This window comes from Arabidopsis lyrata (assembly GCF_000004255.2).
Source record: "Arabidopsis lyrata subsp. lyrata unplaced genomic scaffold ARALYscaffold_4, whole genome shotgun sequence".
Classification (NCBI taxonomy): domain Eukaryota; kingdom Viridiplantae; phylum Streptophyta; class Magnoliopsida; order Brassicales; family Brassicaceae; genus Arabidopsis; species Arabidopsis lyrata.
The window spans coordinates 20,666,672-20,688,203 of record NW_003302552.1 but is presented as its reverse complement, the minus strand read 5'-3'; the positions used below and the strand labels follow the sequence as shown (position 1 = coordinate 20,688,203).

General features: G+C 38.7%; 4 protein-coding genes, 1 long non-coding RNA gene and 1 pseudogene across 9 annotated transcripts; 3 read left to right on the top strand and 3 right to left on the bottom strand.

Annotated features, from left to right (window-relative positions):
* Window positions 1-435: 435 nt before the first annotated feature.
* On the bottom strand, window positions 436-3,135 carry LOC9317905. 2 transcript variants are annotated; one of them, XM_021027828.1, is made up of 2 exons: window positions 781-3,135; window positions 436-636 (listed from the first exon to the last, which is right to left on the bottom strand). In XM_021027828.1, the coding sequence occupies exon 1, from the start codon at window positions 3,116-3,118 to the stop codon at window positions 785-787; it is 2,334 nt and encodes a 777-aa protein (XP_020883487.1). In that variant the 5' UTR covers window positions 3,119-3,135; the 3' UTR covers window positions 436-636; window positions 781-784. The 2 variants fall into 2 exon arrangements, with proteins under 2 accessions (XP_020883487.1, XP_020883485.1); XM_021027826.1 differs by having other exon boundaries at window positions 436-626.
* A 243-nt stretch (window positions 3,136-3,378) lies between these two features.
* On the top strand, window positions 3,379-4,207 carry LOC9316050. The gene is made up of 2 exons (XR_002332534.1): window positions 3,379-3,745; window positions 3,911-4,207. It is a non-coding gene; the product is annotated as an uncharacterized LOC9316050 (long non-coding RNA).
* Window positions 4,208-4,250: 43 nt separating this feature from the next.
* LOC9316049 (E3 ubiquitin-protein ligase ATL41) lies at window positions 4,251-5,499 on the bottom strand. Its single transcript, XM_002879936.2, has one exon. It carries the CDS (start codon window positions 5,131-5,133, stop codon window positions 4,423-4,425), a length of 711 nt encoding a protein of 236 aa, XP_002879982.1. The 5' UTR covers window positions 5,134-5,499; the 3' UTR covers window positions 4,251-4,422.
* A 386-nt stretch (window positions 5,500-5,885) lies between these two features.
* LOC9317904 (RING-H2 finger protein ATL40) lies at window positions 5,886-6,934 on the bottom strand. The gene has a single exon (XM_002879935.2). It carries the CDS (start codon window positions 6,744-6,746, stop codon window positions 6,093-6,095), a length of 654 nt encoding a protein of 217 aa, XP_002879981.1. The 5' UTR covers window positions 6,747-6,934; the 3' UTR covers window positions 5,886-6,092.
* A 1,245-nt stretch (window positions 6,935-8,179) lies between these two features.
* Window positions 8,180-10,277, top strand: LOC9316048. 4 transcript variants are annotated; one of them, XR_002332442.1, is made up of 4 exons: window positions 8,180-9,351; window positions 9,435-9,524; window positions 9,622-9,770; window positions 9,861-10,277. XR_002332442.1 is itself a non-coding variant. In XM_021027332.1 (4 exons), exons 1-4 carry the CDS (start codon window positions 9,306-9,308, stop codon window positions 10,077-10,079), a joined length of 501 nt encoding a protein of 166 aa, XP_020882991.1. In that variant the 5' UTR covers window positions 9,221-9,305; the 3' UTR covers window positions 10,080-10,277. The 4 variants fall into 4 exon arrangements, 1 of the variants encoding a protein (XP_020882991.1); XM_021027332.1 differs by having other exon boundaries at window positions 9,221-9,351; window positions 9,864-10,277; XR_002332443.1 differs by having other exon boundaries at window positions 8,180-9,524; window positions 9,864-10,277.
* Window positions 10,278-12,709: 2,432 nt separating this feature from the next.
* On the top strand, window positions 12,710-14,565 carry LOC9317901 (annotated as a pseudogene).
* The last annotated feature ends 6,967 nt before the right edge of the window (window positions 14,566-21,532 follow it).

The following is a 21,532-nucleotide window of genomic DNA, read 5'->3' as shown; positions in this document are numbered from 1 at the left end:
TAGGAGATACCGGAAATGATAGCTTTTAAAGTATATTCTGAATTGGTCAATAAAAAAAAACTTATGGAAGTGAAAAGGAAAGAAGAGAAAAGAGAAACGCGTGTGGGCACACCTTGAAAGGCTTAAGCTGTGAATTCACGTGATGTGTTCCTTACTTCCTTGACTGGACCACTACGTTCTTCGTTTCATGATTGGTTTTGGTTTATTTATCCTTGAAAGATTTTTGATATTTATTTTCAAGATTTGGGTTTTTATTTTAATTATATATTTCATTTTAAAATTGAATGGTTCGAAATGATGATACAAGTGGCCACAGTTGAATTCGGGGAAAGAAGAAAATTAACAAAGAAGCCTTCCAAAGTTTGTAATTACTAATTAATTTTTTTGGTCACTACTGTTTTAAACCAAGACCAAACCAGAGAGATGACTGAAATGTAGTTGATAAAGAGTAGTGTTCATAAGATGCTTTGATCGTTATTGGCTACATTCACTGGCTAATGTCTACAAACCAAAAAAATCTACCAAAAAACTACAGAGCTACTAAAGATCATAACTACAGAGCTACTAAAGATCCGATGTTACTTCATTTTGGGTTCTTGAATCTTCTTCTTGGATCCATGCCGGTTCTGCAAATTCCCACCAAAGAAGAAGCCAGTAAGTATTTGATGACTAGAATCTCAGGCTCTCTTCGTCCACTTCAATCGTCCATAGATTATTTACATAACTGTGTGAGAAACACTAACTGAGTAACAAAGTTTTGAGTTTAAAAGAGAAAAGTACCTTCTTAAGTGTCTGATGTTGCATCAAATCTTCCAGGTATAGTTACACGTCTTGAAACTGTCTCTTTCAAGAGGTTCACCTTATTTTGGAACCCGGTCAGCTTCTCGTCAAGCAGCTCTACTTTTTTTTTAAGGTTCACTTCATATTCTTTTATCCAGAGGCTTCCAAATTCTTCTACTTGTCTCTCTATTAGAGCTCGTCTCATCCCCTCTTCTTTTTCTTCTTTCAATCTTAGCTTCTCGATTTCAGCAGTGCTCAATACTAAACCTCCAGTACCTTTAACATCTCTGTATATCGGTTTATCACGCAAAGGGCAAACTTTCCTGTGCTTTCTACATGCCTTCTGTGTTTCTTTTAAAGCTTTCTGGTACCAGGCTAATACACTTGTCATCATACGAAGTTCATTCTCAAGCTTATAGATCTCTACATCCTTCTTGTGTTCCTCTTCGTAAGTTTTCTTGTGCAATTGCTGAATTATTTCTTCCCTCCTTTGCAGTTCATTAAGCAACATCTGTTCCCTCATATTCGATTCTCCACAAGCTCGGTCTTTCTCGGCATATGATAACTTAGCCTTATCTGCCAAGTGCTTAATCTGCTCCATGCACACGTCAAAAGGAACTGGCTTGTCATCCCAATATGGTGTCTTCAACCTCTTAGTACTAGCAGGGTTATCAAAATGGTACGAAATATCATTCTCGTGATCAATCTCTCTCTTGTTGTCATTCCTAAAGTGAGAACGACCTGGAACCATATGCATGACAGCCCTAGATCTCATGAAATCACCAGTAGAATTGCCATGAATCTGTAGCTCAGAATTATAACCTAATGGAGATGTATCTCCCAACATCAGATTTTCCTGGTGTAGTGTTTCACCGTTTGGAAACAACAAAAACCCTCCGTTGTGCTTTTCTCCATCTTTCTCAATTTCATCTTCAAGTTCATACTCTCCCACTTTCTTATGTCCTGTCCTGTTCCTTTCATATCCTACAGTAGCACCACCAACATCACACCCCTGAAGAAAATGTGAGCCAGCATGGCTGTCTTCATTCAAAAGCCATTTTCCATCTCCTTCTTCCTTGGTTTCCTGAAGATCCTTTGGCTGTTCCTTGTTTTCCTCAAGATCCATTGCTTGTTCCTCAGGATGATGCTCCTCCTCAGCAGCCATTTCAGACACAGTCACTTTCCCAAGATTCAGTTCGATCATACCTTCCTCCACACACTTTTCTTCCTTTGAGTCACTAGCTCCATCATCCATTCTTAGATTTAAAGCAGCAATATCATCCTTTACCTTCAAATCCCCCACTTTAACTTCAACATCCTCCACTCTTGACTGTTCCCTTGGTGTATCTGCTTCCGGAGATTTGATCAACAAATCCTCCACCTTCACATAACTATTCTCCACTCTGGCCTGCTCCCTAAATAGATCTATTTTCTGTGATCTAATCACCATCTGCAGATGCGACGCATAGAAACAATCCCCGAGTGGAGGCTCCGCTTTCAACACTTTCTCAACCATGAACCACATCAATCCAGCCCAGTCAAGCTTATCCAATTGCTTTTCCTTTATACTTTTCTTCCACTCCACCACTTTATCTGGCATCATCCACGCATCATCACAATGCAGTAGCATCCAATTAGAGACAACTTCGTTAACAAAACTAATTAATTCATCTGATTCCAGAAGTTCTTTATCCTCATCTAGAATGACAACACGTTCTCTCTTATTAGGCAACTTCAAAGCTCGAGCCAAATCCGCACGACTAAGTTTAATCCTAGACCCGTTTATATAACTGCACCTACCCTCTGGACTATAGTAAGCAATAAGTTGAGCCACAAGACCATAATCCATATCCTGATCAAATTCCAAATGCACAAAATCCCACAGACCAAGAGTCTTCAAGACACTCTCATAACGAGCAAAATCTAAGGTTTTAAATGGCTTGAAAGGTACGAGCTTTAAGGTTTGAACAAGTACCTTAAGCTTCTTCTTCGACTTCTCTTCTTGTTGCTTACGTTTCTTATCGTTTTTTTTCTTCCGCTTTGGCCCACCACCGTGACAATTAAAAGAAAAGCTCATGGCTTTTGAATCCATAGTATCAATCTCGTCTTCCTCAATCGACACCTCTAGTTTCTGATCACTACCATCTACCTCCTCAGCCTCCTGCGATTTCCTCATTTCGTCCGACACTGACTCTAAAATTCGGATTTTGTCCGGACCAGAATGTGTCTCTGAAGCTTCACAGACTTCTTCTTCCACGTTAGCTTCCTTGATCAGGTTTCGCGAAATAGTGATTGTACCTTGCTCTCGAGGTTTAAAAGGATTCGCAGGAGAATCCATGATTGTTTTTTTTTTTCTTATAGAAATCGAAAAGGTTAAGGAGCTAAAGAGTCCAGTCTTTTTATCAAGTAGAGCAGCTAAAAACCCTTCATTATAGGCCCTTAAAAATATGGGCCAAGGGAGTTTAACACGGCCCAAATCAGTTTAACCGAGTTCAACAACCGGTAAGAATTAAAATATTACACTATTCACCCAAATCTTTACATTCATCACAACAAACTCCAAAATCTATTCGACTCTTTCAAATTCACACTCTACAAAATCGATCAATCTAAAAATGATCGTGTATTATCTCTCTCAATCTCACTGCCTCCTAATGCATCTCTCTCTCTCTCTTCATCACGGTTGCTGCTGCTGCGGAGTTTAGTGGTGAGGTTTTAGAGACGGAGCTCTAGTGCGTGGCGAAGAACAACGCTGAGGATTCGGCACTTCAAACGACCATTGACTGGGCTTGTGGTCCCGGAGGAGCTGATTGCGGCGGGATTCAGCAAGGCGGATCCTGCTACGATCCACTGATGATAGTGAAGATGGCTTCGTATGTTTTCAATAACTATTATCTGAAGAACGGTCTCGCAGATGAAGCTTGCAACTTTAGTAACAACGCAGCTGTTACTTCACTGAATCCTAGTAAGTTTTACATTTTATTTTCGGGATAGTCTAGGAGATAGTGGAGGAATCTCAGAGAAATTTAGAGTCTCTAGTTATGGAAAATTCAAATTTCGATTATGAATGACATTTGCAAATTGAAATGTGTTGAAAGTTTGATGCTTTTAATGCTATTTTTGTTTTCAGGTCAAGGAACATGCAAGTTTCCTTCAAGGTAATTAGCATTTGTGTGTGTCATTATAGTCTGTTTGGAGCAATTTTCGATCGTCTTTTAGAAATGATTCCTAGTTTGATGGGTTTTGAGTGAAATCTTTGAATAGCACTTTTCATTAGTTTCTGGATTAGAAGGATGAAGTTACTTCACTTCTCCTCGAGAATTGCTTTTATCTTGATGGTATATTGTTCATTTATTGATCAATATTATGCAGTTTCTGTAGAACATAGAAGAGGTTGCAAATATTATTAAAGCAAATTTTCTGAAAATGTTCTCATTCTCCATGGGGATTCGTTTCATTAAGCATATTAATAGTTACACTCATGCTCTTGACTAGCATATAAATAGTGTTCCATTACACAAAACTATCCAAAACCAAAAACAGAGAATGATTTAGTAAGAAAGAAAGGAAGGTATAGTATAAATTAAAGATTATCGATGTGTGTATATGATTTATATGCATTATATGTATCGCTATGTCAACTCAATGTCTCTCAAGATCCGCTACACGATCTTGGTCAACACAAGAATGATTGATCCTGTTCGAAGATCTTTCCCTTGTCAAGATCTTCCTAAACGAATTTAATCGCGAAGCCGAGGACGCAACTGTTTTGTTATCCGAGGAAGAAGAGGTCCCCGCTTCTACTGTCAAATTCAGCCTGGTTTCCTCCAACAACGGCGGTGCAGTACCCACTGGTCCTTCCCTTGGCTCAGGCTCAAGTCTCGGTCTTGGCTCAACTTCGGTCCGACAAACAGGACAAGTGGGGCAAGTGGTGAGCCAAGTGTCAACACAGTCGACGTGGAAGATGTGCTTGCAATTGGGCAACTCTCTTGCCGTGTCTTGCTCCTCTAAGACGCTTAGACACACTGCGCATTCAGTAGCGGATGTAGCCACGCCATCAGTGGTTCTAACAGTGAAAGTAGGGAGAGAAGCGATGACTGCCGGATTGAGGCCACGCTTTGGCATCTCAAAAGAGTGGCGGAACACGACGGGGAGACCACGGAAAGCTTCTCTACGGCGGCGGAGAACGAATCTTGCGTAGAGATGAAGAGCGAAGACGATGAGGATAACTCCGGATAAAGAAGCCACTGCGGCTAGCATGATCTTGCTGTTAAGATCGTAACTAGACGGATTAGGCCAGAACGAGTGGTGTTGGGAGTTAAACCAGTGAGGATCTCTGTCGTTGGAGCTCATTGTGAAGCCTTTTTTCTTCAGTGGATGGGAAAGGAAAGTGAACAAAATTGGTTACTAACTTCTGATGTATTATATGAGGGAATAAAGGACTTTTAGAATATCTTATTTTGATTTTTTTTTCCAAGGCTTATACTTTAGTTGGTGGGTGGAGAAAATTATGAAGTAGATAGAATTAGAAACTTGGGGAGATAGCTAGACTTTCAAGAGGGTTTAGAAATTTCACCATTGTTGACTAATTTGTAGATTATAGATTATTATAGGTGATAGGTTTGAAGATTATAAATTGTATATATAAAGTTTGGAAAATATCAAAATCCTATGTATATTAAGTTGTAGACTGAATTTGCCTAATATGATTCAGGGTATTAGGAGTTAGCTCGCATATATAGACTGAATTGTCTATCATTATTTCAGTGTATGAAGAGTTAATTAGTCTCATATGCTGCAAATTTGTATGGTGCAAATTAGTTTATACAATAGATAAATACATCCACTCTAAACATATAATATTAGTGTTTACATATAAATATAATACAGCGATCAATAAATTTTAAAAATGATATAAAACATGATGATAGCCATAGTCAAGAAAATACGAAAATTAAACGTTAAAACGTGTGAGCCTGTGAGGATACGTGTGGGAACCACAAAGTTTGACTTGAAGAAGAGTCTTCGATGTAGACACACTCACACACATTGAATACCTTAATTAGAAAATTGTCTCGATTGAATATTACAAGTTCAACTCTCTTTTTTCTTTTCCCCTTTTCACACGTTAAGCAACAATGTTTTTGTAAAAATTACAGTAACATACAAAAACTGTGCCATGATATTTACACATACAAACGATTTGAGTACACAAACGTACGTATTATTGTTCATGAATTAAGGATTAATTATGGATGCATGTGTGTTTATACATTTTTAAACCGGCGTATGTGTGTATATACTATATGATTTCACTGTCTTTCTATATCCAATTCTCGATCTTGTTCAACGCGAGAATGATCGAGCCTGTTCAAAGATCTTTCCCTTGTCAAAATCCTTCGAAACGAGTCTAACCTCAAAACCGATGACCCACCGGTTTTGTTATCTACCCCCACGAAATCTAACGGCGGTGCAACGTCGCCAACTGGCCCTTCCCTAGGCTCAGGCTCAAGCCTTGGACTTGGCTCGGCTTCAGTTCGACAAACGGGACAAGTGGACTGCGTGGTGAGCCACGTGTCAACGCAAGTCACGTGGAACACGTGTTTGCAGTTCGGTAACATCCTCGCATTATCTTTCTCCTCCAACAAGCTTAGACAAACCGCACATTCCGTACCCGCCACTTCATTCTTGACTCCAACCACGAACGTTGGGAGAGAAGCGATGACTAGAGTGTCGAGGCCACGTTTGGGCGGATGAGAAACGACGGAGAACGAGAGGTCTTGGAAGGTGGATCTACGGCGGCGAAGAACGAATTTTGCGTAGAGATAATAAACGAAGACGATGAGGATAATAACTGAGAAGGAAACGGTGGTGACGAGCATGATCTTGCTGCTGGCATCGTAAGAAGTCGAGCTTTGCCAAAACGAACGGTCGGAATCATCATTTGTTTTGTTGTCAGAGCTCATGATGAAGCGTTTTTGTTTTGGTAGAACAAGTTAATAACAAGTTACTATAATAGATTGAAGGGATCTAAGTTGTGTAATTAAATTGTTTTTTTATGTTAATTTCTTAAGATATTTTTTTGAACTTTTGTTTATTCTTCAGAGCTTTTGCTTGGATTCAAGGGACATACTACACACTCATGAATTTCCAAAAAGACATTGTTGACTTTACTCGGATTTGTTTTTATTTCTTAATTTAGATTAAATATAGAAATTTCTGAAAAATAGGATTGCAATCTTCTTTATATTCATACCATTTATACATAACATGTCGACAGTAATTCTAGATGTATGATGATGATACAATTTGTCCCAATAATATGAGAGGATTAATGTAAATGGAGCACATATAGTCAAGAAAATACGAATTTTTTAAAGTTACAACGTGAGGTATGGAGCGAGGCTGCGTGTGGGAATCATATGGTTTGACTTGAAGAAGAGTCTTCGAAGTAGACAAACATGTTAATCTATTACAAGTGTGAATATATTAAAAATTCAACTCTCTTTTTAATTGATTTTTTTTTGACACGTTAGCTTCTTTTTATTCCTTGTATATACTCTTGTAGGAAAAAGTCATCGACTCATCGAATGTTGATATTATATCTTCAAAACATATTATTTTTTTTGTAATAAATAAAATTGAAAATATGACTTTTTCTCATTTATTTATTTATTTAAGATATTTGTACTTTTCATAACTCACTGGATTTGGGCTTAATTTTCTTATGTTGGGCTAACACCTAACGGCCGCACAATAATAATAATCTTTCTTGGTCCGGAACAATACACAAATTTCGTTAACCATATGGTATGAGTAATTTCTTTACAAATTTCATATCTATATGAATCTCCTACGTAGGTGGAAATAAGCTAGTTCCGAAACTAAAACTAAAACTAAAACCGATCAGAATATGGTGTCTTGAAAAAAATTATGCGGTTCAGTAATTGTAATTATGAAGTGTCAAGAATGTCCATGTGTTAAGACTAGTTAGACTTAGACCGATCATAACAAGTTAAGAAATAATTGATATCTTAACTTATAATAAGTAGTTTAGTACGTACATTGGGAATGTGGTTTAGGAAGTGAGCGATAAGAGTTTAGAAAAGTGTAAGTATTATTATTACATTGGGCTATATTTCTAATCCAATTTTAAGTCCAGAGACCAAAACGGCGTGAAGGGTTTTTAACAAGGGACGCTTGATCCGACGGTTAAGATCCATTTGATGATTGAATCAAGGGCAGATCTTTCGTGAGCGTCATTAAATTTCCTTTTGTTTCTTTTTTTTCTTCTCATATTCATCAATTTCAATCACAAGTCTAAAAGATTTCCTCTCTTTTATTTTGTTCTCAACAAATCCCAAATTCAGATTTAATTAGGGTTTCAGTGCAGTGAAGAATGTTTCCATCCATGGAGTTTATAAAACCCTTAGGCAAAGGTTCGTATGGTTCCGTGGATCTCGTCAGATTCACGAAACCCGACGGCTCGAACCCGTACTACCAAGCCGTGAAAACCTCTTACCCACAAGACTTCGAGTCTCTCCTCAAAGAGTTTAAGATTCTATCTAAACTCAGAGAATGTCCTAGAATCGTGCAAACTTGCGGGACAAGTCTCTCGAGAGGTGTCAATGATTACGGAATCAGAGTTTATAGAATGGTAATGGAGTATGCAGCTGGTGGAAGTTTAACTTCTTTAATGGAAACAAGATTATTGACTGATTCGATGATAAGAGACTTCACTCGTATGATCCTTGAAGGACTTGTCTCTATCCATAGTCACGGTTATGTTCATTGCGATCTCAAACCGGAAAATATTCTCGTGTTTCCTCGTACTTGTGAAGGCAGTGTATCATATGAATTGAAGATTTCAGATTTTGGAATGTCGACAAAAGTTGGAGAAGACTCAGAGTTTTGGGAATATGATTCTCCGTTTTTGGGAACATCTCTTTACATGTCGCCAGAATCTGTTCAAAACGGGATCGCGGAGGAAGCCCTAGATTTGTGGTCATTAGGTTGTATCGTGTTGGAGATGTATACCGGAGAACCACCATGGCAGTTGGAAGATTCTAAGAAGCTTTTGCCACTTTTGTTGAATGAGAATGCACCAGAGATCCCAGTCTCTCTTCCTTGGGACGCAAGACAGTTTTTACAAACGTGTTTCGCAAGTAATCCTTTGGAGAGAGGAAGCGCTTCAGAGCTATTGAAGCATAAGTTTCTACAGAATGTTTCCAATGACAAGAAGGGGAGAGTTACCGGCGCCGGAGATAAGAGAACGTCGGTTTTGGTATTGAAGTCTAAGTACTTTTCAAAAAAGCCCCTAAAAATCAAGATTATTCCAAGAAAGCCACGGCAGTTTAAGAGAATTTCGAATAGACCCTTGAGGTTGAAGATTATACCCCCGAAACCCCCAGGATGCAATCTTGTTCCGGTTCAGTAGTAGTGTGTCAGTATTAACCGATACATCCCTTAAACTAGGTCAAGACCCAAAGTGCTCCTCCTCTCCGATTTGCTCCGTCGATTGCGTGATGTCGTCGTTTGCAGGTTCAGTGATTCATGAAGAGGACAAGTTAGGTAATTCCATGTCTTTTTTTTGTGTTCTGCTTTTTTCTTTCGCTTGGCTTCAAATACTACGTCTGTTGTTTATGTTTGTGCAGGACGGACACAACCAGGCGAAGAGGCACCTACTGATGCGCATAAGGAAGGCAACCTATCAAAAGCCCTTGTCATTCCTGAAGAGAAGTCAGGTAATTACCTTTGTTCTGTTTTTTTTTTCCTGTGGATTGTTGTAGATAATGCCATCAAATACTGCGGCTTTAGATGCTGTTGGTTGTGTTTCTGCAGGTTCAGTGCCGCTGGTGCAGCGTGATCCCATGGCCTCCCAAGACGTACACTTGCAGCTTCTGCAAGAGAGAGGAATGGCAACAAATTCTGGAAGCTCGTTTGAGGCCGAGAAATCAGATGGGGAGTGTGTTACTACTACTAAAGCACAAGTAATTCAAACTCTGGCTGATGCTTTATATAATATATTAGATTTTACATATTGTAATTCTCACTGATTCATACCATTTGTCGTTTATCAGCAGAAAGTGAGAGGTCGACGACGGATAGATAGCTACTTGTTCTGCTATCAGAATTTCTACACTCTTCCTGAGATGATCAAGTACATGAAGGAGAATCATGGTGTAGGAGAAACCAAAGTGAAAAGTGTTTTCAGGGAACTTTTACAAGGTAGAAAAGCTGAAGCATATCTCAGAGAATCACAGGAAAGAATGAAAACAAGAACAACAACAACTACTTGAACAGAGGTGAAAAAATCTTTTGGGCTTATGATCGGTGAGGGAGTATTCAGATATTTTTCTTTGTTTTAGTTTGTTTGTGATTCGGATTTTGTTGGTTTAGGAGCTATTATTCTTGGATTAGGAACTTTTTGGTTTGTGTCAAGAGTCTCAACTGATTCAGATTCTTTCGAAAATAAGAAAACATTGATATTTTCAGCACATGAAGGGAAGACTTCTTTTTCTGTCATGCTAATTCAATATACGAGGATTACAGTATACTTAAGATACTCTCATATGATATGAAGTATTATTCTGTAATCAAAAACATATACTGCAATGGTGATACTCTGCTCATCGCGGTATATTTCATGTATAACTTTTAACGTCTAGATAGTAACTCTTCAGGCTTACAATTTGTGGCATTTTCTCTACCACACGAGCAAATCCTTCAAGATCAATCTTGAGGTTCAAACAGAATAAGTACTGTTGTGTAGACATCTTCTTGATGCATTTTGAAGTCAAGACTTGCCCCAATCTGTCTGACTCCTTCGACTCATCCATCACCATTCTCTCCTTTACTTGTGTCTAATGCCTCAGCCACACGCCCGTGTACACATTCATTCACTAACCGCCTATGAACTATCCAACTTTCAAACAAACATCTTTAATTTCTCTAATTTTTCTTGGAAAGAGACCAACTAATACCTGTCAGGATCATCCAACGACTCTTTCCAATGTGACAAGTATCTAGCCATACGAGGAATTGCGAATAAAACTCTGTGGACAACTCTTGTGGAAATCCCATTGCCCTATATTTTAATGGTCCAAGTTTGCAGATTTAGATGAAGTTGAGAGCAAGTGATGAACAATGCACATGAATTCAAAATTCTGTATTAATCCAGTATAGAAAAACAACATTTGGATAAAGCTTTCTCTTAACAAAGTAATCGTCAGTGAGAGCTGCCTTCTCAAGAGCAAAAGCAACCTGCAGACACCAGAGTTACATCTGTCAAACACATATTCGTTTACTGGAAACATGATTTTTTTTTCACTTAAACCGAAATGTATTAGTATTAGCAGACATAACTTGCCTCAATTAGAAGATCCCTTCCAACAATGGAAAATACTTTATCTGCCAGGTTCTTGATAATTTTAGCTCGTGGGTCATAGTTTTTGTACACACGGTGTCCAAAACCAGACATCTTCCTCCTCCTAAGTTGTCAAAGAGATGAGAATATTAATGAAAAGGCTTGTCACAAATCTAGAAAACGGAAGCATATAGTTTCAAGAATTGAGTTTACCTCCATGATCTCTGGAATACTTACAACAGTCCCAATCTCTGACAATATCTTAAGCACAGCCTAATGGGACCAAAGACATAAAACTTTTTTTAAGACCATGGATCATGCATGTACACATCAGAAGGTGTAACATAGAAGAGAAGCCCACCTCATCTCCACCGCCATGAAGTGGACCAACGTTATATAGTCAAGAAAATACGAACTTTTCAAGTTATAACGTTGAGGTATGGAGCGAGACTGCGTGTGGGAATCATAAGCTTTGACTTGAAGAAGAGTCTTCGAAGTAGACAAACATGCTAATCTATTACAAGTTGTGTGAATATATTAAACCTTCACCTCTCTTTCCAATTGATTTTTTTTTTAACACGTTAGCTTATTCCTTGTATATACTCTCGTAGGAAAAAAGTCATTGTAATTTGATATTATATCTTCAAAAGATATTTTTTTTGTAATAAATAACATTGAAAATATGAATTTTTCTCGTTTAAGATATTTGTACTTTTCATAACTCACTGGATTTGGGGTTCATTTTCTTCTGTTGGGCTAACGCCTAACGGCCACATACTTATAATAATCTTTCTTGGTCCGGAACAATATACAAAATTTCGTTAACCATATGGTATAATTTCGTTACAAATTTCATATCTATATGAATCTCCTACTTAGATGGAAATAAGCTAGTTCCGAAACTGAAACAAAAACCAATCAGGATTTGATCTTTTGAAAAAAATTATGTGGTAATTGTCATTGTAATTCTAACTATGAAGTGTTAAGTATGTCCCATGTGTTAGGACTAGTTAGACCGGGCATAACAAGATAAGAAATATATAATTGATATCTTGACTTATAATAAGTAGTTTAGTACACTGTGAATGTGGTTTAGGAAGTGAGTGATAAGAGTTTAGAAGAGTCTAAGTATTATTATTACATTGGGCTATATATATATATATATATATATATATATATATATATATATTTCCTTCACATTGGGCTATATTTTTAATCCAATTTTTAAGTCCAAAGACCAAAACGGCCTGATCAGACGGGTAAGATCCATTTGATGATTGAATCAACGGCAGATCTTTCCGGCGCGTCATTCAATTTCCTTTTTGTTAGAGCATGTGTAATGCAAGTCTTTCACCAAAGTCTCTCATATATAAAAGTAATAATAAAATAAGAAATAATATTATTTAATTACGTGAGTCTCTAAAAAAAGTAGAGAGACTTTGAGAACCTCTCTCCACTTTTTTGAGAGACTCACGTAATTAAATATTATTATTTTTTATTTTATTGTTACTTTTATAGTTGAGAGACTATGGTGAGAAACTTGCATTGCACATGCTCTTAGTTTCCTTTTTTTCCTTCTCATATTCTTCAATTTCAGCCACAAAGTCTAAATTTCCTCTCTTTTATTTTGTTCTCAACAAATCCCAAATTCAGATTTAATTAGGGTTTCAGTGCAGTGAAGAATGTTTCCGTCCATGGAGTTTATGAAACCCTTAGGCAAAGGTTCGTATGGTTCCGTGGATCTCGTCAGATTCACAAAACCCGACGGCTCGAATCCGTATTACCAAGCCGTGAAAACCTCTTACCCACAAGACTTCGAATCTCTCCTCAAAGAGTTTCAGATTCTATCTAAACTCAGAGAATGTCCTAGAATCGTGCAAACTTGCGGGACAAGTCTCTCGAGAGGTGTCAATGATTACGGAATCAGAGTTTATAGAATGGTAATGGAGTATGCAGCTGGTGGAAGTTTAACTTCTTTAATTTAATGGAAACAAGATTATTGACTGATTCGATGATCAGAGACTTCACTCGTATGATCCTTGAAGGACTTGTCTCTATCCATAGTCACGGTTATGTTCATTGCGATCTCAAACCGGAAAATATTCTCGTGTTTCCTCGTACTTGTGAAGGCAGTGTATCATATGAATTGAAGATTTCAGATTTTGGAATTTCGACAAAAGTTGGAGAAGACTCAGAGTTTTGGGAATATGATTCTCCGTTTTTGGGAACATCTCTTTACATGTCGCCAGAATCTGTTCAAAACGGGATCGCTGAGGAAGCCCTAGATTTGTGGTCATTAGGTTGTATCGTGTTGGAGATGTATACCGGAGAACCGCCATGGCAGTTGGAAGATTCTAAGAAGCTTTTGCCTCTTTTGTTGAATGGGAAAGCACAAGAGATCAGAGTCTCTTCCTTGGGACGCAAGGCAATTTTTACAAGTGTATTTCGCAAGTAATCCTTTAGTCTCTTCCTTGAGAGGAAGCGCTTCAGAGCTATTGAAGCATAAGTTTCTACACAATGTTTCCAATGAGAAGAAGGTGAGAGTTACCGGCGCCGGAGATGAGAGAACGTCGGTTTTGGTGTTGAAGTCTAAGTACTTTTCAAAAGAGCCCCTAAAAATCAAATTATTCCACCAAAGCCACGGCAGTTTAAGAGAATTTCGAATAGACCCTTGAGGTTGAAGATTATACCTCCGAAATCCCGAGGATGCAATCTTGTTCGATTTCAGTAATGTGTCAGTATTCGTCTTTGTTACTTGGTTGTTGGTGTTGACGTGTTGTAGATCAATTTAGTGACATGTTGATACAATTGTAATGCTTCAGTTTATCAAAATTGTAATGTATGGTATTAAACAAGTATTATTTTAATTGTGATTAATCTACTCTAATTACCTTAAACGCTGTCGTATTCTTTTTGAATTTATCAAATTAACATCAAGTAATCCATATAAATAAATAAAAGAAAGTCTTCATTTGAATTGGTCAAAAAACTTAATAATTGGTCAAAAAGCTTAAAAAAATACGTTACGTTTTCTTCATCTATGCTCTGTCTCAAAAAATATTCGCTGGTACACTTCTTCAAAATTTCCGTTTAGATCAACAATGTTTTCGTGATCCCTACATGTAAATTTGCTCTCCCTTTTCCAAAGATCTTTGTCAATTTAGATAATCCTAATTGTTTGTAGAAATTAGCAAAGTAAACGTACTAAACATCCATCAAAACAGCTTTTAGAAAACCATCAGAGAGTAATTTTTAATGGTTCTTAACCAGCAAACTAGAGTTTAGAGGCAGAGAAGAGAGAGAGTTTAAGGCCAGTTCCGAACCAGCAAACTAGAGTTTAGAGGGAGAGAAGAGAGAGAGAGAGTTTAAGGCCATCAAGAATGCCTAACGCTCAAGCTTGTCAACTATCAGCCACCAAGGCTTAACCTGTAGAATTGTATGAATCGTGTGTGTATTCATGAACGGCTTTACAAAGTATTTATACAAGAATGATAAACCCTAAAATAAGCTTGCCGACCAAGCAACAATACAAGTCGGCTTTTCTACGAGTCGGTTTAACGACTAAGGCCTAGAGCCCAATATACAGCCCAATACTCCCCCTCAAGTTGGAGCGTGAGGGTCATGAACGCCCAACTTGGACATAAGATACACGAACTGAACTTTCCCTAACGCCTTAGTCAAGACATCCGCCAATTGCTCCTTAGTACCAACGTGTGCAGTAGTAATCACTCCATCTTTAATGGCATCACGTACCCGGTGACAATCGATCTCAATATGTTTTGTTCGCTCATGGAAGACAGGATTAGAAGCAATATAGAGGGCGGCCTTACTATCACAAAACAAACGAGCTGGTTTACTTGGCGGGAACCCCAAATCAGTGAAGAGTTGTCGTAACCATATAATCTCACGTGTAGCAATAGACATCGCACGATACTCGGCTTCAGCGGAAGAGTGTGACACCACTTTTTGTTTCTTAGTCTTCCAAGAAATTGGAGATCCACCAAGCAACGTAACATAAGCCGTCAAAGATCGACGAGACAATGGACATGTACCCCAATCGGCATCGCAATAGATCGAGAGTTGCAAATCTGAACTAGAACTTAGTAAAATACCTTGTCCCGCCGTTCCTTTAAGAAATTTCACGACACGTAGAGCAGCCTCCATATGTCGCTCTCGTGGCTTTTGCATGAACTGCGACAAAACGTGAACAGAATAAGAGAGGTCGGGTCGAGTGTTGGTGAGATAGATAAGACGCCCCACGAGTCTTCTATACTGTGCGGGTTCTGGAAGAAAATCACTTGTATCCGAAAGCAAATGATGATTTGGTTCCATTGGTGTAGCAGCTGGTTTCGAACCAAGGAGACCCGTCTCACTCACAATATCCAAAGCGTACTTTCTTTGAGTTAACATAAAACCTTCTTCATTACGAGCAATTTCAATACCAAGAAAGTATTTGAGCTTACCCAAATCCTTCATATAAAAACATTCTCCAAGATATGTTTTAAATTTGCGAATTGCCTCACCATCGTTTCCACAAATAATAAGATCGTCCACATATATTAAAACTCGAATCTCAACATGTCCACGAGAATAAAAAAACAGTGAGTAGTCAGAGTAAGACTGAACAAAGCCGGCCTTAGTGAGTGCCGTGGTAAGTTTTTCAAACCAACATCGCGGTGCTTGGCGTAGTCCGTAAAGTGATTTATGCAATCGACAAACTTTATTCGGATCCGGATGAGTAAAACCTTGCGGAAGTTTCATGTATACTTCTTCATGTAGATCACCATGAAGAAAAGCGTTGTGGACGTCCATTTGGTGTACTTCCCAATTATGAGCAGCCACAATACGCAACAATCCTCTCACCGTAGTCATTTTTGCAACAGGTGCAAAAGTTTCATCGAAATCTTTACCTTCAACTTGACGATTTCCAAGCACCACAAGTCTTGCCTTATACCGTTCTATACTTCCATCGGAGTGATACTTGATTTTATAAACCCACATTGTTCCGAGAGCCACTTTCCCCGGAGGTAAATCCACAATACTCCACGTTTTGTTTTCTTCAAGAGCACCAACTTCTTTACCCATAGCATTCGTCCAACGCTTATCTCTAATGGCCTCTTTGTAATTCTTTGGTTCGACTTCAGCACTTACGGCTGCAAGAAAAGCCTTGTGGCGAACCGAAAAACAAGCGTCGGATATATAATCAACAAAAGGATAAAGTGAATTACCTTGGACCGTGTCGAGGGAGTTGCTGACGGAGTTATCGGTGGGAACGTGATGGGTCTTGTTTTGTGCTTCTGCATTATACAACACATAATCTCGCAATCGAACAGATGGCATTTTTGTACGTTTGCCTTGACCCAAAGCAGATTCAGGCTGTGTAACACCAACACTACTAGAATTTTCATCTACAACAACTTCCTCAACTCGCCTAGGCACTAAAACAGGACCTACTTCCAAAATGGCGTTATCAAGATCACCCGGACTAGCATCTTGATCTCGTACTACAACGTCATCACCATGAGTAATTAAATTTGTACCATTAGGAGATTCTGGGGCACTCTCCCTGTCGTTGGTACCACTGCCTTCGTTTTCAACAACACTCCCCCTGTTTTCAATATTTCCCGACACGTCCAAAAACCAGTCTTCATCACACGACTCAATAGCAACACGTCTAGAGTTCTCTGGTGGCGTTTCTTTAGAAAAAGGAAATTCACATTCCTTGAAGACTACATCACGAGAAACAAAGAATTCATTTGTTTCCAAGTCATATAATTGCCAACCTTTTTTTCCGAAAGGATAACCCACGAAAACACACTTCCTACTACGTGACACAAACTTATCCTTGTCCCGTATTTGTTTATGAGCATAACACAATGATCCAAACACCCGCAACTCATCATACGTAGGTTGTTTACCAAACAACACCTCACTAGGACTCTTTCCTTGAAGAATTTTTGTTGGCGTCAAGTTAATTACATGAGCTGCTGTTAGAACCGCTTCTCCCCAAAATTTTATAGGCATGCTTGCTTGAAATAACAATGATCTAGCAACGTTCAAGAGATGCCGATGTTTTCTCTCTACTCTCCCATTTTGTTGTGGTGTTCCTACACAAGTAGTTTGATGCACAATTCCTTTTTCACGAAAAAAAAGTAGACAAACACATAAACTCTGTTCCATTGTCACTTCTCACCATCTTAACCGTCTTGCCAAATTGTTTTTCAGAATATGCACAAAAATTTTGAAGAACACTCTTCACCTCTGATTTTTCAAGTAACAAAAACGTCCAAACGGCACGAGAAAAATCATCCAAGATAGTCAAAAAATACGCGGCTCCATTAGAGGCTTTGATACGATATGGACCCCAAACATCAACGTGGATTAAAGAAAAACACTCGCTTGCTTTATTAATACTATCATAAAATATCTCTCTAGTTTGTTTAGCCCGAAAACACGTGTCACAATGACTTGGACTAGCTGAAATAGAAACACCAGAAAACAAAGGTAAAGACGACAAAACTGAAAATGCGGGATGACCCAACCGCTGATGCCACAACACTTCATCAATTTTCCGAACTGTGTTTACTCGGGCAGCCTTGACATCCGTAAAATAGTAGACCCCATCACGTTCTTTCCCGGCTCCAATCAGCGTCCTCGAAAACCGGTCCTGCAAAACACATACCGTATCGGTAAAAATTGCAAAGCAATTAGATTGTTTCAAAAGCTTCGAAACAGATACCAAAGAACAATTTAAATCAGGCACATATAAAACATCATGCAAGCTTATACGATCTGATAAACGGAACACGCCCGTTTGTCTTGACAACGTCGTACTACCATCTGCAAAACCAATAGTACAAGGGGAAGAATTCTTGAGATTTACAAGAACCGACAAATTTCCCGTCATGTGATGTGAAGCCCCTGTATCAAGGATCACATCTCCATATATCTTACCAATGAGCTTATCAGAACCACCATTTGATTTTTCTTTCAGCATTTGAGATAGCGCTTGCAACATTTGTTCTGGAGTGAGCTCCGGAGACGTCGCAACATTTGGATTCTGACTTGTTGCATACGCAACATTCACTTGTCCTCTTCCTCTCCCGCCGGAGTAACCACCACGACCGCCTCCTCTGAAAGAACCACGTCCACCTCTGCCTCCTCTCTCAGAGAACCACTCGGGATAACCCACAATCTGCCAACACGTGCTCTTCTCATGACCGGACCTTCCACAATTGGAGCAAGCTCGATCACGGGTTCTGTTTCCGCCTCCAGTCTGTGATGACTGAATCCCGAAACCACCTCCATCACGGCGAGCTGCACTTGACTCTCCGGTCTCCCGTCGAGTCAAAAACCCAACTGCATCTTGCTGCTGTTCACGAACTTTTGCAGAATTCAACCTATCTTCCTCCCGAATGATTTTGTTGTAAACTTTTCCAAGATCTGGCAGCACATCCGCCTCAATGATCGCAGTCACCACATGCCCAAATCGAGACTCGTCCAAACCCATCACAAATTGATGAACTCTTTCATCTTCTCTCTCCTTCTCATAGGCTGCAGCCGCATCACAAGTACAAGCTGGTGGTGGCTTGTAAGTTTGCAGCTCTTCCCACATCTTCGCCAAACGACCATAGTAATCAATCACCGCTTGTCCCTCTTGCCTACACGAGGCCAACTTAGCCATCAACTGATGCACACGAACTTTGTTTCCGACAGAGAAACGCTCCTTGAGATTTTCCCACAACTTGTGAGCATCGGTGATAAAAGTCACTGTCGACCTCACACGCGGCTCGATCGACGTCCTCAAACAACCAACAATCATTGAATTCACGCTTAGCCACGAATCCCAGTCAGCATCTCTTCAGACGGCTTTTTCAAGGACCCGTCAATGAAACCCGCCTTCCTCTTGGCTTGCAGAGCATTCAACATTTCTGTAGCCCACTCGTTGTAATTATCACCCTTCAGCTGCACCGACGTGATCATCACCCCTGGATTATCAGAGGAGAAGATCGAGTAGGGGGACATGGCAACTTTCTCTCCGGACACGCCGGCCACAACCATCTTCTTCTTCTCGTCGTCTCCCATCTCACGAATCAAGAGAAAAACACAAACAGAAGAAGAAAAGAGCTTTGAAAAGCAAAACTTTTTAAAGCAAAGAAAATTTAGAAGCTTAGATCGATTAGAAGGATCTAGGCTCTGATACCATGTAGAATTGTATGAATCGTGTGTGTATTCATGAACGGCTTTACAAAGTATTTATACAAGAATGATAAACCCTAAAATAAGCTTGCCGACCAAGCAACAATACAAGTCGGCTTTTCTACGAGTCGGTTTAACGACTAAGGCCTAGAGCCCAATATACAGCCCAATATAACCCGTGCCAAACGCTCAAGCTCCTCATCCGTGAAAGTAGTATCATCGTACAATATGGCGTTACCATTCTCCTGTACAAACAAACAGTGACTATAAAATCTTTACAATGCATTACAAAAAAAAAAAAAAAAAAAAAAAGATCAGAGGTTTACCTTCAATGTCAGCTTGGCCTTGCATTTAGGGCACTTGAACTTGGCACCCTCTGGCTAATTTCAGTGGGTGATTAAGCAAAAGCAAAGACGGGATCCACACCACGTAATATGCAAAAACTCTGAATTTGGGCTTCATTTTCTTATGTTGGTAACGGCCACATAATAATAATTATCTAAATACTAGGACTATCTTCGCAATACTTATGTGCGAACCATCTCCATCGCTCCAACTACAATCTCATTTTTCTTCAACATAAGAATGCAAGATAATGACTAACTATGGTTGGATGGAAAAGAAGATACAAAAATAGTAGTAGGAAGCTATACAAAATTTCAAACTTCGAGAAAAATGTTTGAAAATATTGGAATGAAAGAGTGACGGACGACATGAGAACACAGTGGGAGTGAAAGCAAAACCTTTCAAAAAGAGAAAGACTAAAAGTAAGACCCATTGCTTCCCTCTTGTTCTTTCTAATTTCTTTTATACTCGAAAGTCGAAAGCTTTATCTTCCCGAACATTAGAGAAATGAATTTATTTTTCAGTCTAAATATTATGTTAGTCCAAATAGTCAACTGTTCCAAAAGTCAACTTTGAGCTGTTTATAATGACTAGTCAAATTCCTTTGAAAACAAAACGAATTTCATAACCAGTAAAAAATGAGAGCTGCAGGGAACATCATTAGTGAACAACTGATGGAAGTATCCAAGGAACTAAAAAGAATTTAGAGAACCTAAACAAAGTAATACTAGGAAATTAGTTAAAAACACTAGCTCTAACTATCTTGAAATTAAATTTCATTTTTTCTTGTTTTTGGTTACAAGCACTTTTTTTTTTTTTTTTTGTCAAGTTTCAAGCACTATTTGATAAGAAAATAAAAGGACATTCTTATTAATCATTTGTAGAAAACGAAAGGTAGAAATTTAAACAATAATGACGAACAATTTCACTCGATTTACTAGTCTTATTTAATCTTTTTGCCAATAAAGATTACAACTCTTTCTTTGCTATCTTCTAATTCATCTCAGTATTCAAATTACCCTCCATATATGTTTCGAAAATTTCCACACCTATTCAAAAATTTAAGTCGGTTGGCGTGAATTAAAATGGGCTAAAAGGCCCACCAAAGCAAGGCCCATCTTTCGGGGTGAGTAGTAACTAAATTTTGTGGCGTAGAGAGGGAGGGAATTCGAAAACAGATGATAGCGGCAAACGCAAAGTAGCTTGAAGAAATCCGTTGCTCATTCTCTTCTCCGATCTTTTTTATTCTTCGCATCTCAAAGGTCTCTCAGTCACAGAAGATGGAGGAAACGCAGTTGGTTCTCTGTTTCTCAGTTTCGCGGAATCAAATTCCAGGTAATCGATCTAGATTCTCAACGAACGAATCAGTTCTGAGTTTGGCGTTTTGGATTTAAGAGTTTTTCTGCGTTTCGTTTATGCTAGTAATTTCTGTAAATCCGTTTGGATTTCATCGCGTTTTCATGGATTCTGGATTATCGGTGTGGTTTTTCTGGTGATTGATTGATTGTTCCGGTGGAGAAATTGACACTATCTGGTGATCGATTCGATTGATTCTTCTGGTAGAGAAATTGATAATTTCTGGTGATTGATTGATTGTTATGAAGATAATATGTTAGGATAATCAATTTGATTTCCGCGAATTTTGGGTGATTTGGAATCTAGAATCTCGTTGTTCCGTTTTTTGCGTTGTCATGGATTCTGGATCCTGCGTGAGGTTTATTTGATGTTCTCGTTGTTTGTGATGATTCATGAGTTTCTTTGTTCATAGATTACAATCCGGAGGAAGAGAATTTGAGTGAGAAAATTCTGGATCAATTGGGTGATTTCAAGAATGTGGAAGAA